At 29.1% G+C, this 16,924-nt stretch overlaps 2 protein-coding genes across 2 annotated transcripts; both read left to right on the forward strand.

The window, feature by feature from the left end:
• The first annotated feature begins 6,317 nt into the window (after positions 1-6,317).
• On the forward strand, positions 6,318-8,472 carry LOC107429865 (aquaporin PIP1-1). The gene is made up of 4 exons (XM_016040622.4): positions 6,318-6,761; positions 7,094-7,389; positions 7,919-8,059; positions 8,141-8,472. The coding sequence occupies exons 1-4, from the start codon at positions 6,434-6,436 to the stop codon at positions 8,234-8,236; spliced, it is 861 nt and encodes a 286-aa protein (XP_015896108.1). The 5' UTR covers positions 6,318-6,433; the 3' UTR covers positions 8,237-8,472.
• A 3,944-nt stretch (positions 8,473-12,416) lies between these two features.
• LOC107429850 (short-chain dehydrogenase TIC 32, chloroplastic) lies at positions 12,417-16,773 on the forward strand. The gene is made up of 8 exons (XM_016040605.4): positions 12,417-12,670; positions 13,963-14,194; positions 14,592-14,671; positions 15,022-15,175; positions 15,284-15,362; positions 15,670-15,754; positions 16,170-16,216; positions 16,387-16,773. Exons 1-8 carry the CDS (start codon positions 12,565-12,567, stop codon positions 16,549-16,551), a joined length of 948 nt encoding a protein of 315 aa, XP_015896091.3. The 5' UTR covers positions 12,417-12,564; the 3' UTR covers positions 16,552-16,773.
• The last annotated feature ends 151 nt before the right edge of the window (positions 16,774-16,924 follow it).

Below are 16,924 nucleotides of genomic sequence, written 5' to 3' on the forward strand. Positions count from 1 at the left end.
AAGCAACAACAGGTAAAATCTAATTCAATCTCTCTCCTAAGTTTTGCGTTTAATTGTTTCTAGTTTGCTTATTGGATATTTTGTTTTATCTTCGGCTATATATTTATATATATATATATATATAATAATTTTGCTATGAAAAGAATCTATTCATTAGAGAGTAAAAGCGTCCAACCATGATATATATATATATATATATATATATATATATATGTATATATAGACATATATACGCGTATGTGTGTGTTTAAATTTGTATGGCTTCGAAGTTTGGTTGTAAATAGCTTTGTGCTTTCGGTCTTACCCGTTCTCAATTCGTTTCTATTGCTGGTAATCAGTGTTTGATTGCTTTTTTTTTTTTTTTTCTCTTTTTTCTATGTTAATTTTAATGATTTCATGAGTTTTTATGTAAGTTTCTCTGTGGCTCTGTTAATCTGTGCGTGTGTTCTATGTCCACCTAAGTTCTTATTGAGGTATTTGTTTATTTATTATTACTGATTTTTTTTTTTTCCTAATAGAAAACCTTTTCTTTTTATTTAGATTTTATATAAAGCTTTAGATTATTCTTACTGCAATACTAACCAAGCTAACATCGAAAACATATTTTAATCAATGTGAGAATTAAAAAGTAGAAGAAAAATTTATTGTAAACTATGTATTTTAATATCTTAAACTACTTGTCCTCGGTAATCCATATAGCTTTACTCTCTTCGGTTCCAAGTTCAAGTACATTAAATGCTTTTCCAAAAATTTGAAAAAACACAAACAATTTCAATCACTTAATTTTTAACAGGATTAACTTAGTTGTACGTTTTTCACATCCACATCTTAACGTCTTAACAAACATACAGGGAGATATAATTTTCACAATTTGGACGTTAAAACTATTTAAGAGCCAAGCCTAGGCCATATGGCCTTGATACAACATGGTCACATATTCATCTATTTCTTTATAAAATACCAATTTTTGGAATAGTTGGTACTTAGACATTGGGATGCTAATTAATTTAGAAGCTACAAATAATGAACTTTGACATCCCATATCCCAAGGGACAAGGCCAAGGCCTTCAGTAAAGAGAACCACTGACTTTGTGAAGCCTTTGAGAACTCAGTTAATCAACTTTAATATTCAAAAGTCATGCTTTTTTCAGTAACCCAGTATTAGTTGAAAGAAAAAAAGACAAAAAGGTTGCAATTATCTAACCCCTTATTCGTGATGTGTATATATATATATATATATATATATTTTCAACTATCTAACCCCTTGTTTCGTAATGTTTATATTTATATTTATTTATTTATTTAATAGAGAGCAAGCATACAAGAATATAAATGATTGATTATTATGATAGTCTTAAAGAAATGTAAATTAAAATGAAGCTCATTTTATAATTAAAATGCATGGCTTCCATTTTAGTACTTTACCATTTGATAGTTTATTTACACTTTTAGTTAATTAAGAGGTATATTAATTTCTGATACAAATATTGATAATTAAAAATTGCGTATCTTTCTCTTAGAAGGTTTTTGAGAGAACTAATATGGAACTGACAATAGACTCTTCTTCGATGATCAAGTTAGAAAAAAGAATTTGGATGCCAACCCTAATGCGCTGTATCACAAGATCAAATAAGAAAACTAAGGGAGTGGTGCAATATACCCCATAACAATCATTTAAAGGACAATTTGATTATGCATGAAAAAAATTGTAAACCAAAAACTAAAATAAAAACACAAACATCATATGAGCGTTAAGGATTGTATACTTTTATTGATCCCTTTAAGAACAATTTAATTAAGGGTCATTATATTACTAATTCTAATTTGAAACTTTTTATGTTTTATAGTTTAAATAATCTAATTTCTCTTATTATTTAAGGAATAATAAAATTATTTATTGGGAGAATCAGAAATAATCAAACAGAAGAGTGACATATAATTTAGGGGATATTCTTGTGCACATGGCATCTCAAAATGAAGTGATAGGAAAGGAAACACAATCAATTTATAAAAAGCACTACATTTAGCTGGCTAACAATTTAACAAGGGTCTCAAAAGGGACAAAGAACATGTGGGCTTGCATTAAGTTATAATGTTTTACCATATTTTATGAGGTGGAGATTTTTTGTGGACTTCCAAATCCAAAAAACCAATATTTGTATTTTGTTGCATAAAACTTATATACTAACAAAAGATATTTCTTAAATCAACATATATAAGCAACACAAGCATAAATTTTGTGTTGACTATGGAGATTAGTTCATATGAAAATCATGATAAATTAAAATGAATTATGAGCAAAGAAGAAAAATTATTTTGAATTGAATATTCAATACATTAACGTTTGAATGTAAACAAAAGAAAAAAAAAAAAATCTTACATTTTAAGTTATTTAGAAGACAAAATAGAAAGTCATTATATCCCATGATTGGACCATCAAAACATTAAATGAGGAGGAGCCAGTTCATAATATTCCTTCAGGATATGCTTAGCATCCTCTTTCTCTCTCTAAATAAATATACACAATATATCCTCATCCCCATCCTCATCTATTTCCCCATTTATATTGGAGACGGATTAAGGCAGGGATTCATTACGTTAGGGCAGGTATCTCTGTTCCCAACCTGTTCCCCATTTATTTTTTAAAAAGGTTTAATTTTATTAAAAAAAATTAAAATTTTTAATTTTTTAAAGGAATATTTTATTTACACCATTCGAAATTTGGCATATATATAAAAATATCCTTAAAGTATTGAAAAAATCATTAACACCCTCCTATAGTAGTTTATTTATCCTTATACCCTTCTAAATTAAATTACTTTTAAATTTCTTTTGTTTCTTTTTTTTTTTAACTATAATTAGTTTAAAAACTTCAAAGTTTTTTTTCTTAATTTTTAATTAAATTCTATTTAAACCATGTGATAATTTTTCTTTTTTTTTTTTTTAAAAAAAACTATGCGATAATTTTAATTACATAAGCTTTTTAAAGTAAATTGTATATTTTTGACAAATACATTTAGGTTAAATATATTTTATTATAATTTTAATATATTTTAATACATTTTAATTAAATATATTTGACAAATTATCACTTAGTTTAAAAAGATTATTTATTTAAAATCATCACATAATTTTTAAAAAATTGAAAAAATATCACATAGTTTAAATAAAATTAGTTAAAAAAAATAAAGCAAACTTTCAAATCTTCAAATTAATTTTTACAAAATCAAAAAAAAAAATGTTTTACAGAAAGGGGAAAAAAAAACATTTATTGGTAATTTAATTTTATTAAAGATATAGAGATAATTTAACTTCTCGTAAGGTGTTGATGATTTATTAGAAATCTAAATAATATTTTTATATTTAACTCAAACTTTAACGAAAGTAAATGAAATATTTTTTTTAAATAATATTTTGAAACATATAATTGAATGTATGAAAAATTAAAAATAATAATAATTTTTATTATATATATAATATATTTAGGACTATATTTTCTGTCCCCGCCTGATTAACCGAGAAATGGGGCGGGATAGCGTGAGGTCGGAGCACCATTGGGCAAATTATCACCCGCAACCATAATAACTATTTATAATTTTTAATTGTTCAAGCACTTATGTGTGTGGTGATGATTCAATGGCCAAAATGTATTTTTGTTAAATATTTTTGCAAATACAACACTTTTCTCAATCCCATAATAGTTACGTATAAAACTTTTTCTCTTTATGCGCGTGATGATGCCACGTGGATAGTGGAAAGAGTTTTTTTTTTTTTTTTTCAAATTATTAAAATAAAAAGTGGATAATATTACTTTTTTAGAGTTAACATCTTTTTGTTGTTTTCAAAGTGACAAAATGGTTGGCAATGGGACCGATAAAGGCATAGGGAGTGCATGTGAGTTGTGGGGGGCAGAAGACCAAGAAGGTATCCCATGAGTATGAGTTGTCTTGCATAATTGGTGTGCCAAATTTTGTTCATCAAAAGCTCAATAAGAAAGAATATTAACAATCAAATTGGATTTGCCCCCACATGCCCTCACTGACTTTTTCCAAATATATATAACAAAACAAATACCACTACCTATCCATATCATTAAATATATACATGTATTTCACCCAAAAAAAAAAACAAATTATGCACACACATATTTATAGACTTAGCCAATAATAAAATCTTTAAGAATACATGATAAGGGGTTCAAATTTTAATTTGCATGAAATCCTTCCCCCCACCAATTTTAATAAGTTTGAGTTTAACATTGATCAAAACATATATATATAACTATAATTTATATACATACATTCACTTTTTGTGTGACGAACGATAATATGCATATTAAATTAAATGTATAATTCAAAAACATTTATCATAAAAATAAAAAATTATCCATCGTAGTAAAATTGTATATTTATATTATACCAATTTATAAAGGAAAAAGATATATATATAATCTGTGTTTTAAAAATTAACTTCTAACTTAAAATAGAAAAAATGGTGATGTGAGAAAATATTAAAGGTTGCAACATTTATAATTTTTTTTGGGGATTTTAATTGTTAATTGATATGATACTTATATGACCTATTATACCATTATATGGTCCTATAATATTAGGTCCAAAAAATAATTATCTTGTTCTCAAAACAAAAGATATATTTGGTTTTGGGTCTAATGCCCATTTATTTTAATAAATATGCTTAAACAAGATGGATTTAGTAAGGCAAATGTACATTATTTAATTATTTCAATCATAAACAATCAATTTGATAGTAATCAAGATGAAACTTTCTTTTTAGCGTTGTGTGGCCACTTAACCTTAAAAGCTAAAACGATTCCTCTATGTCGGATTCATTAAGGGCCAATGGAAAAGTACTTATAATAATAAAAAGAAAAGATTCATTGACTTCAAAAATTTAAAAGAATTTGGTTAATTTTATTAGTATTAGTTTCATAACATTTTGTGACCATCTATATGGATTAAGAAAACTATTATGGATTTCATTAGTTCATATTTAAAAATCAATAAGAAAAAAGTAATCTTAATTATTTAAGAAAAAAGAAACGATGATGTTAGCCGTTGGGGAGGGGGTAGTATATAGCCGTTGCTAGCCACGTGGTTACACTAAATACATTTACACTCTGCCTAACGGTCACAAAAACGGCCAATTAATCACAGCCGTTGGATTTCTTTTCCTTAACCTATGTGGCTCTGATTTATTTGAATTCTTTCCCCACCCTGTCACTTCAGAACCCTTTGGAATTTTCTTCCAAAAAGTAATAAAATGCAATAGCGATAGCAGTGGAGCCCTATCACACCTTGAAAAGGAAAAAGAATTTTAAGTTAAAAGAAAAAAAAAATCTATTATTATGAGATAAAAACCATCTTCTAATTTTCTTTAAGTTTCTTTTGTTTTTGCTTTGCGTTTTTTTTTTTTTTTCCCTAATAGAAATTCATTTTGATAAAATAGTTAAAGATTGTTTTTTTTTTTTTAATTTAAAGTATACGACGTTTTATGGTCCCAAAGGTTAATGAAAAAGGGTCAATGAAATCAAGTTCTTTTTCTTCTTCTTTTTTTTTTTTTTTTTTTGTGAGAAAGCATGAAAAGCAATATGTTAAATTTTGTGAAAAATATTGACATTAAATTAGTTAGTCTATACCAATTTTTCACTTTAGCCAATCAATCTTGCACATCTGGGAAGGAAAACATAAGTTTTCACTGGTCGGTTAACTAGTAAACAGTAGCTGAAGGTTCTACAAAAAGAATAACTAATAAATGAAAAAGAAAAAATTAAAGCGTAAAAAAAAAAAAAAAGTTCAAAATGATGGAGGTGTGTGTGACCACAAAGGGACAACAACCAATTTAATTTAATTTATTTCCTTTGTTTACACAATTTCTTTATTATGGTTAGGTATGCGAATCAAATGGCTCAGAACAACAAATCAAAAAAAAAAAAAAAAAAAGGCATAAGAAAATCAAAAAAGTTCACAAAGACAAAAAATAATAAAAAAGGATGACAAACTGTAGGGGATAAGAACAACCACAAACCAGCCAAAACATGTCAGCATCCTTCTGCCCTTTCCAGAACAATCCCCAAGATGCCAATTCCCCCCCTTATTTTATGTCCATTATTATCCAACAAATTGCTATTAAACAAATATTACTTTTTATAAACACTTAATAAAAACTTGTTTCTCATAATTAATTTTAAAAATTTCATTGGCAAAAGAAAAAAAAAAATTTTTAAAATTTCAAGTACAACTCATTAAATTCATGGGCCAAATAATAGACTGCTTAGCTATAAAGTCATCCCCACCTATCTCACACTACACATATCCTTCTTTGCTTTGAGTGTTCTGGGAGAGAAAAAAAGCAACTTTCTACATTTTTGAGAGAGATAGAGAGAGAGAGAGAGAGAGCTTCGGGGTGAGTGACAATGGAGGGGAAAGAAGAGGATGTTAAGCTTGGAGCAAACAAGTACTCAGAGAGGCAACCCTTGGGCACATCAGCTCAAACAGACAAGGATTACAAAGAGCCACCACCAGCTCCTCTGTTTGAGCCAGGGGAGCTCACTTCATGGTCCTTCTATAGGGCTGGGATTGCAGAGTTTATGGCAACCTTCTTGTTCCTCTATATCACTATCTTGACTGTAATGGGTGTGTCTAAGTCACCCTCTAAATGTGCCTCTGTGGGTGTTCAAGGGATTGCTTGGGCTTTTGGTGGTATGATCTTTGCCCTTGTGTACTGCACTGCTGGTATCTCAGGTAAACTTTTCTCTCATTAATCTCAAGCTCCACAAAAGAATACAAGAAAAAAATGAATTTTTACTTTAGACTTCTAGTGATTATTCATGGGTTTTCTAAATTTCCTTCTTAGAATGCTATATAGTGCTCAAAGTTTTGATCTTTGCGCCAAAAAAAAAAAAAAAAAAAGAAGAAGAAGAAGAAGAAAGCAGAATACTGTTTTTTAACTGAAAATTCTAGAGAGAATGTTCATGGGTTTTCTCTAGTTTTTTCTTCATTAATTTGAAAGATGTGAGTTTTGGCCTTTACTAAACCAGATCTGTATGTATGGCTTTTTGTTTATTTTGGTACAGGAGGACATATAAACCCAGCTGTGACTTTTGGACTGTTTTTGGCAAGGAAGCTGTCCCTTACAAGAGCTGTTTTCTACATAGTGGCGCAGTGCCTTGGTGCAATCTGTGGTGCTGGTGTTGTGAAGGGATTCGAAAAGCACAGTTATGAGGTGTTGGGTGGTGGAGCTAACTCTGTGAACCCTGGCTACACCAAAGGTGATGGTCTTGGTGCTGAGATTGTTGGCACTTTTGTCCTTGTTTACACTGTCTTTTCTGCTACTGATGCCAAGAGAAGCGCCAGAGACTCTCATGTCCCTGTATGAAATCTCTCACTTTCAATTTTCTCTTTGTCTTTTTGCTACTCAATTTGTATATGTTTTTTTGAAATTTTCTGTGTTTTCAGGCAATTGTTTTCTTGTTGGATTTCGTTTGCTATGTATATAGTTTTTTAGTAGTTAATTTAAGACTGAACTTGCTATTGGTTAATTGTCTAATATTTTGTAGGAGAATTGTGGGGTTTAATATTTTATATATAATTTTCCATTCCTTTGAAAAATCGTTTTGTCTTTTTTTTTTTTTAATTTTTAATTTCCCTCTGAATAACTAGATATATATATATATATATATATATATTTATTTATTTATTTATTTTTCCCATACTACAAAACTAGTTGCTGCAGGAAATTTGGTTTTAGATCTGATTATTCTGGAACTTGTGGTGAATATGAATCGCAAAATTGTTCTTTCAGTATCAATGTTTTAGACCAGAGTCTACTAGATTTACATGCTACACGATTTGAAAACTGATTTATGGAATATATATTAATATTGGTTCTTTGTAAGCAGATTTTGGCCCCTCTTCCTATCGGGTTTGCAGTGTTCTTGGTTCACTTGGCCACAATCCCCATCACAGGAACTGGCATTAACCCTGCCAGGAGTCTTGGAGCTGCCATTATCTACAACAAAGAGCATGCATGGAAGGACCATGTAAGTGTATATTTTTTTTATTCAAAGCCTTTGTACATTTTTTGAGGTTGAATATGGAGATTTATGTAAATTGTTTTACAGTGGATCTTCTGGGTTGGACCTTTCATCGGAGCTGCTCTTGCTGCTGTGTACCACCAGATTGTTATCAGAGCCATTCCTTTCAAGACCAGGGCTTAGATTTATCTTCCGAAACTAGTCTTGCATGCTCATCTCTGGTTGACACTTATTTCCTATTTTGGTATCTCTTTTTTTTATTTTCATCTTCTTTTTGTAGTTTTTTAACTAATCTCCATGTGAACCTGGTCTGAATGTGAAGATTATTATATGTAAATTAATTATCCAGTATTCGTGATGTATTCAAAATTATGTGCATGACAGCGTTAAATGGAGAATTATTCTTTTTTATGTTGTAAGTCAATTTGTTTTTATCTGTTTTATTATATTTTAATATTTTTGCTGAAAGGGTAAATTTTGGTTTGGTTGGCATACTTTTTCTATTGGTAGATAAACTAGAATCCATAGTTATGAAGATGTTTATAATTTGTTTTATTAGCATTTTCAGTAATGAATAGGGGCTCTTCTTATGAAGTGATATAAGAAATGGGACTATTTCCTTTACGGATTTCAGGTTTCCCCTTTTGGCTTTTTTCAAGGAAAAAAAAAAAAACCAGACTAACATATAAAAATGATAAAGAAATTTAAAAACAATCCAAGTGCACGATGCACAATTCATGAAAAGTGAATGTTGGAAATTTTACCTTGTATTTATTGCTAAGAAAGTGAAGATGAAAATGGATAAACATGATTTTATGTATTTATTCTATGTTGGGTGAGAAATTACATGGATAAGACAACTAGAAATTTTGAAATTTTTGTAATAAATATATAAATTTATGAAGACCTTTCTAGAGCTATATCTAAAAGAGCACTATAAAATTGGAAATTTAAATGAATTATAATTTACTTAAAATGAGCCTTTCAAAAAAAAAAAAAAAACACTTAATTTCTAACTACTATTTCTTTTTCTAGTGAAAAAAAACCCTTAATTCTATTAAAAAAAAAACCTATGTAATTTAAATGTTCTTTAAAAGTATAAAGAATAATTTATAAAATTTATTATTAAATTTAAAAATGATATCAATTATTTTCTTTTTTCTTTTTTTTTTAAAAAAATCCATATTATTATTGGAATCATCATTCACATGTTCAAGTTTTTCTTTTTTTTTTTAATCATATTAAAAGTATTTGTTACCAAAAATGATTTTTGTATACTTATAAGATAAATATAATTTTAAATTTTAACTTTTGATATAATTTAAAAATTAAAAAAAATTATAATATTATCTAATTTGAATCACAATATATATAACTATATATATAATGTATATGGAAAGCGTTCTCCATAACAAAATTTTTTTGACAAATAAGAATTAATCTAATCTAATGTTCATATTTATATTTTTAAAACCATTAAATATTTGGCATCCATATTCTGCGCATTTGCAGTCTTTTTGGTTATTTTTTTGGGCCCTTTATTAAAAACAAAAAAATTATTACTATTAAAATTAGTTTCTAAAATCAATATTACTCCTGATTAAGTAATAATATCCTGACCTCCAAACCCCATATGATCATTCAACGAACATATTAAATTAAAAAAGAAAAAATATTATTTGATATTAACACTCATATTCTCTCTTTTACAAATAGTTTTATCTATAATATAAAATATATTAACAGTATCATAATTTTAATAATTTTTTAATATTCCAATGATATCTATAAATAAAATATGTCAAAAAACCTTAAATATTAAAAAAAAAAATTGGATATACATTAAAACTTTTTTATAATCATATATTAAAACTAAATTAATTTTATAATTATGAAGGTGTTATAATTTAATCGAGTTGTAGTTAAAATTACTTTAACGTTAACAAGAAGATATTCATTCCAACAAGTTAATAGATGTTGTGGCAACTCTAAAAAAATAAATTATTATCTTAAATAATTTGATATAAATATTTTTATATTATATTGAATCTTAAATATAAGATACCATATAATTTTTGTAATATATAAATGATTATTATTACGTGGAGGTAAAATTTCTTAACATAGGGAAAAAAAAAAAGAAAAAAGATATAACTTATTAGAGTGTTATTTTTATTGTTATTTATAATGGATTCAAATTAGGATCAAATTTTTTATAATTAGATAGAAATTATTCAAACACAAAGTATCATTATAAAGAAATTTTACCATATAACAGATTATCCCATTTCTCTCTTTCCCTTGGTCTCTTTTCCAATGTTCTTTCCCCTCCACCATCTCTCTCTTTTCTCTCCCTCACCTCCCTATAACTCTCTCTTACGATCTCTCTCCTCTCTCTTTCTTCTCCCTCTCTCCTCCATAACTCTCTCTCTCTCTCTCTCCTCTCTTTCATATATGTGAAATACTGCATATATCTATATATATATATATATATTTTTTTTTTCCCCCTCTTGCAAATTATTGAACCCAACATAAGAGAAATTCTAATTTTTTTCCTTTCATATTTTTTTTCCTCTCATTTGTCCTCTATTTCTTTTTTCCTTTAATCTTTCCAACATCCAGACAAAGTCTAAAGGTATTAAGAAAAATTATGAATTGTGATGTATGTATATTTAATTTAAATCATTAAGATAAAATAAAATATGTATAAATTATTAGTGAAGCTAGTAAAAACACATTTTAGAATGCATATGTGTAAATTGTAGTGCAGCTAACATATTTTATGATATTGATATCATTATCCTATATTATCAAGGTCAATTTTCATTTATATCCTCTTAATTTGTTATAATTACACTTCAACTTTAAGGCTTTGGAAAATTATCATTATTTCCTTTTGATTTTGTATATTTATCAAAATATAATGAATTTATCAGTTTTTACCGTTTAATTTTAATATTAAAAACAAAAGATAAGTTAAAAATAAATATTTTTATAATTGAATAACAATATAAAAATATAATTTTGGTTTTAAAATTAATAGATAAAAATTATCAAAAGACAAATAAATCTGTTTTGATAAATATAGAAAACTTAAAAAAGTTATAAAATTTAAATATAATTAACACAAAATCGAAAGATATAAATGAAAATTTTCCATTTGATTAATTGTTTAAACAAATTTACTTTTCCCTGCTAAATTTTTAATTGGAACAGTTAAAACAAAAGAAAATACACTCAATTACCAATTTTAGTGGCAAGATGGTTTATTTGGGGTGACAAATAGCAATATGTTGGAAATATCCCACAATTAGACGTCCTGTCCGTCCGATTCAAATCACATCAATCAATTTCCAACTGCAAGGAGCAAATCCAATGGTAATGGTGTAGGTGGAGGTCCATAAGTTCATCATGGTGGGGCCACCCCACTAATTATTTGTATTGTCCATTGTGGTGCTGAGTGCCTTTGATGATTCAAAATCTGAAATCGAACGGTAAACCACCCGTTAAGGGTAATAACCTTCTGTATCCGTTCTCATTCAAACGTGGAAAAAGTTGAAATGATTTCTGTCAACTTTCCCCCATTTTTTAACAAATAAAAAATAAAATTAGAGTAAATAATTTACTTTCATGTTTCTTCGTTATTGCAAAATCATTTTACATAAATATTTTTCGAATCGAAATTTTTTATACGAAAAACAGAGTGTTTAAATGTTTTCACAATTGATATTTATACATTTTAATAAAAATTCAATTAATCATAAAATTAGTCAAAAATTAAAAAGAATTATGTAGCAGAAATAATAAAATAGCAACAAAAGGAAAAATATAAATGGGCATTTTCTCTAAAATCTTAATATACAACATACATATTGAAAACAGGCACAAAACAAAGAGAATAATATGCATATTTATCTCTCTCTCTCTCTCTCTCTCCCCCTATATATATACACTTTTTTTTTGGGCCATAAATATATTTTTAACCTAAAAAATATATGAAAAGTTAAATTAGCTAATTCTTGACAAAACAAATAGTTTCACTGGTTAGCATTTTTATTTAAGTTTATAAAATTATGAATTCGAATCATACAGGATTTTGCATAGGTTATATATTAGATATTTTGTTAAAAAACAAAAATTTGACTAGTCATCGTTAAATATAGAATATAACCGGCCAACAACATTGTTTTCTTTCTACATTTGTATTTGTTTTTGTTTTCCTTTTTCCTTTTTTATCTTTTTTGGTTCCAACCATTTTTTTTATTAATTTATATTATTAATATTTTTCTGGCTTAAAAATAAAACATTGCGTATGGTACAGTATAAACGTGTGTATTGTTGTTTGATTTGATGTGCTATGAATCAGTTGGCCTATAAAATACAAAGAACAGAGTTGGGGTTGGAAGAGTGATAGAGTGGGAGTGTTAATGAGTGTGTAGCATTCTATTGTCAACTTTCTCGAATATTTGGATTTGGTTGGTTTTTATTTATTCTGAGCAAATCTCAGAACGATGTGGATTTTTGGGCTCAAAGGGCCATCTGGGTTCTCTGCCTGTTCTACTGCTGAGGAAGTTACTCATGGAATCGATGGAGCTGGTCTCACCGCCATTGTTACAGGTCTCTCTCTCTCTCTCTCTCTCTCTCTCTCTTAGTTTGTTTTGTATATATATTTTAATCTGGGTGTAATTTATTATTATTATTGGTCATATTTTCGTTTCCATCTACTCTTCGTCCTCCGTTTGGTAGATGAGAAAAGCACAGGAAAGGAAAGTTATGGCTTTTTTCTGCTTTTTTAGTTGACTTTTATTATGCGTACAACCAAGTAACCAAGCGGACCGTGGTCTTGTTTTCTATATATATATATATATATATATTTATATATTTTCTGTTAAGTTTGTATGATGATTTTCTTTCTTAAGGCTGTTCTTTCTTTCATAAGAATGTTCTGTCATGGGTTTTCAGTTTACAATCCCCTATTTGATTGATGAAGGGAAGAACACGGAAATGAAAGATTACCGATTTCTGTTGTCATTTCTTCCCTTACATGTACATAGAATAATCCATCCGAAATGTAGTATTTTCTGCAATTTATTCTACGATAGGCTCAATTTAAATTGATGTGCTAGATGCAACATTTACACTTTTGTTTCTATTGATGATCGTTACTGGGTATTTTTTATGACTAAACTTAACATCGGTTTTCAAAGACAAGTTTGGTGCTTTTTTGTAATTATGATTTCATGAAAGTTCATAGGGTATTGTTTATTGAGAGAGTAGCTTACTGCTTGAAATTTTGGTGAGACATAATCTTTTGATTCATGAGTAGCGTGTGTATGCATATGCGGGATCAATGCTGTGTTCTTAACTTTTTGATTTTCAAAGAGGTGTTGAGATATCACTCTTGATTAAATATAAAGCTGTGGACATGTTGGATCTTCTTTCTTTTTTGAGGAATCCTTTAGGATTGTTATGCTTAAGAACTTTAAAACCTATGTAGAGTACACTACCGGAATTCGGAGCTTGTTGATTTACCAACTTCAGGCATTTTATGTGGGATGTTCACTGACTCAGATTATTGGGCAGCCACCTAATTCTCTTGTGTTGGTTCTTTTGGATGCATTTTTGTCCCTTTGGCTTATAAGATCCAAATTGGGCATTTTCTTAGAGTTGGTAGTCTAATCTATTAGTTTATCTTTTTCTTTTCCTTCCCTTTGTATTTCTTTCTGGATTTTTCACTTTGCTGATTGCTTTACAGGATATTCACTGTGCTTTTTCAAGAAGTAATTTTCTGACAATCCTGATATTAACCTGTTGACCTGATGCAATCTTATCCTGATATTCACTTAGCCCTTGGGTGAAATCCCATCATTTGTCATTTTAATTTCTTATCTTCTCTGATGATCTTTCAGGAGCATCAAGTGGTCTCGGTGTGGAAACCACACGTGTTCTTGCATTGCGTGGTGTTCACGTCATTATGGCAGTAAGGAATGTCAATTCTGGAAAGGATGTGAGAGAAACAGTACTTAAAGAAATCCCCACTGCCAAAATTGATGTCATGGAACTAGATCTCAGCTCAATGGCATCAGTAAGGAAATTTGCGTCAGAGTACAATGCGTCTGGTCTTCCTCTGAATCTCCTTATGTAAGACTTTTGAATGGGTGCCTTTATAAGTTAGGTTTGATTTTCATTATTTTTATTTTTATTTTTTTGGGGATTTTTCCCCCTTTTAAGTTTGAATGCTCCAATGGCTGCATATGATAACCTGTTTGCTTGCACAAATGCTTTGAGTTTTTATTTTTATTGTTATTATTATTATTATTATTTTTTTTTTGGTGATAGTGATTCTTATTTTTCTTCCTACAATGTTTTAATTTTTTTTGGTTCCTTATTAGAAGATTAAGTAAAGCATCTACTTATAATTCAAGAGGTTTTAGGTATTAATAACAAGGCATATTGGCATAGGTTTCTCTAGTGTATTGTGTAGTGCTTCGATTTCCAATTAAAAGGAATTTTTATAATCTTTTTTCTTTGTGTGAAGTAACAATGCAGGTGTCATGGCAACTCCATTCATGCTTTCCCAAGATAACATTGAACTGCAGTTTGCAACCAACCATATAGGTATGCTATATAATGGTTCTTTTGGTGTCTGTCTAGGACTGTATAAAATGGAGATTAGGGATGACAATTTCAGGATGGGAAAATGTGTACAGCATTTCCTATTTTATTTTACTGTTTTGGAACAAACATAATTATTTAATTGCTCAAACTTAGATTGGTTCCACTTTCCAACATCCAATTTTCTTAAGCAGAGTAAAGGGGAAGTTGCCATCTTACTCAAGCTTATGAGCTTTCCTTTAATAGTTATTTCATTTTTTGTTTCCTATTAGGAAGATTATAGTGATGTAAAGATGCCTGTCTTTGTCTCTCAGTCAAATTGGATTCTCAGAGAACTTGTTGCCATTTTGTAGGTCATTTTCTGTTGACAAACCTTCTATTGGAGACCATGAAAAATACAGCACGTGAAAGTAATAAGGAGGGAAGAATTGTTCATGTATCATCAGAGGGTCACCGATTTGCATATCGTGAAGGAATTCGTTTTGATAAGATCAATGATGAGTCAAGGTAACACTTTGGCAGGGGCATTGGCCAATTTTGACCCCAACTGTTGCAATTTCATTGAGCAATATTATCTTGTTTACTTCCCTAAATGACTTTTACTTGCTTATTCAGCTATAATAGTATATACTCTTATGGACAATCAAAGCTTGCCAATATATTGCATGCTAAAGAGCTCTCAAGGATCTTGAAGGTACTATTTTCTAAGGTGATAGGTCATGATAATAAAAGTCAGTTGTATCTGGTTATTATTTACTTTCTAGAAGTACAACAGCATCCAAAGTACAGTTCTAGTATAAATTCATTTTCCGAGACAAGTGGCATGTCCCTTTTCCTTATTTCACATAGGTATAAAACAGTAGATGATTATTTTTTCTAATAGAAGGGTCACTGCAATTATGTCATGTTTAACAAGTTAACTGCAATTATGTCATATTTAACAAGTTATGTCATCATGCGAGGTAGAATCTACTGTTGATTTATTTTCGCTTTTTTAACAGGCAGAAGGGGTGGATATAACCGCCAATGCCCTTCATCCTGGAGCCATTGTTACCAATCTTCTACGCCACCACGGTTTCTTCAATGGTATATTTTCTTTCAAGACATTATTGTGTTCTTCCCTGGAGTGTCCAGTCAATGTTAAAGGTCAATGAATCTAGTTTAACATGCTTGTCTTGAATATACCGGATAGGGACATGCCATTAAGCCTTAAAATATGCTATTGAACATACAGCTAAGTGAAATGAAAAGTATGAACTCTCTTATTTTCTTTCCTGTTGTCTTCCGGCCAGTAGAATGTACATTCTTGCTATGAAACATTCCTTTTATGAATTTTTTAATTTCATATAAATTTTCCTCTTATATTTTCTGGAACACTGTGTAAATATAAAATATAATATGATCAGCAGATGTGAATTTTTCATTTTGTATCAATTAAGTCCTTTTTATTTCGATATATCTGCTTTCTTATTGACATATTTGGTATTGTGATTTGATGCAGTCATTGCTAATATGTTCGGCAAATTTCTGCTTAAAAATGTTCAGCAGGTATGTTTGCATGTTTACTTATATATCTTTGTAAGAATACGTAAATCATAGTCTTAGTTCAACTCCAGTGTATGAAGTGATGTATCTGCAATTCGCTAAGCATGCAGTTTTACTGTAAATTCTAAAATATGGAACTTGCTTGTTTTCTATTGCATTCTGCATAAATGTAGGGAGCGGCTACTCAGTGCTATGTAGCGTTGAATCCACAAGTTAAGGGAGTTAGCGGTGAGTACTTTATGGACAGTAACAAAGCCAATCCATCCAATCTGGCTAAAGATGCAGAATTGGCTAAGAAACTATGGGATTTCAGCTTGAACTTGACCAGCCCAAACTAGACGGAATCGATTGTTTCATAAGTTCAACAGTATCTGGATTATAAAACTTGTTGTACACATACTAGTATAAAACCGGAGCAGAATTACTGCTAAACCTGTGTCCATAGACATTTTGAAAGTACTTGGACTACTTAGTGTGGAAAATTGGCAGTATAACATGTACTTTTGTTTTAAGCTATCTTTGTTTAAATTGCATAATGAGAGTGAACTAGTTTTTCTCTACTCTCTTCTATTATTTCCCCACCATTTTCTTCTACTGGCTTTAATAATAAATGTCAACATGGTCTACGTGTGATGTAGAATTTGGCTATAATCCCATAAGTTGTACAAACTTTTTGCAATTTTTTCTTATAGCTATTTCAACGTTTCCCTT

The sequence above is a fragment of the Ziziphus jujuba genome, chromosome 6 (assembly GCF_031755915.1).
Source record: "Ziziphus jujuba cultivar Dongzao chromosome 6, ASM3175591v1".
NCBI classification, from domain to species: Eukaryota; Viridiplantae; Streptophyta; class Magnoliopsida; order Rosales; family Rhamnaceae; genus Ziziphus; species Ziziphus jujuba.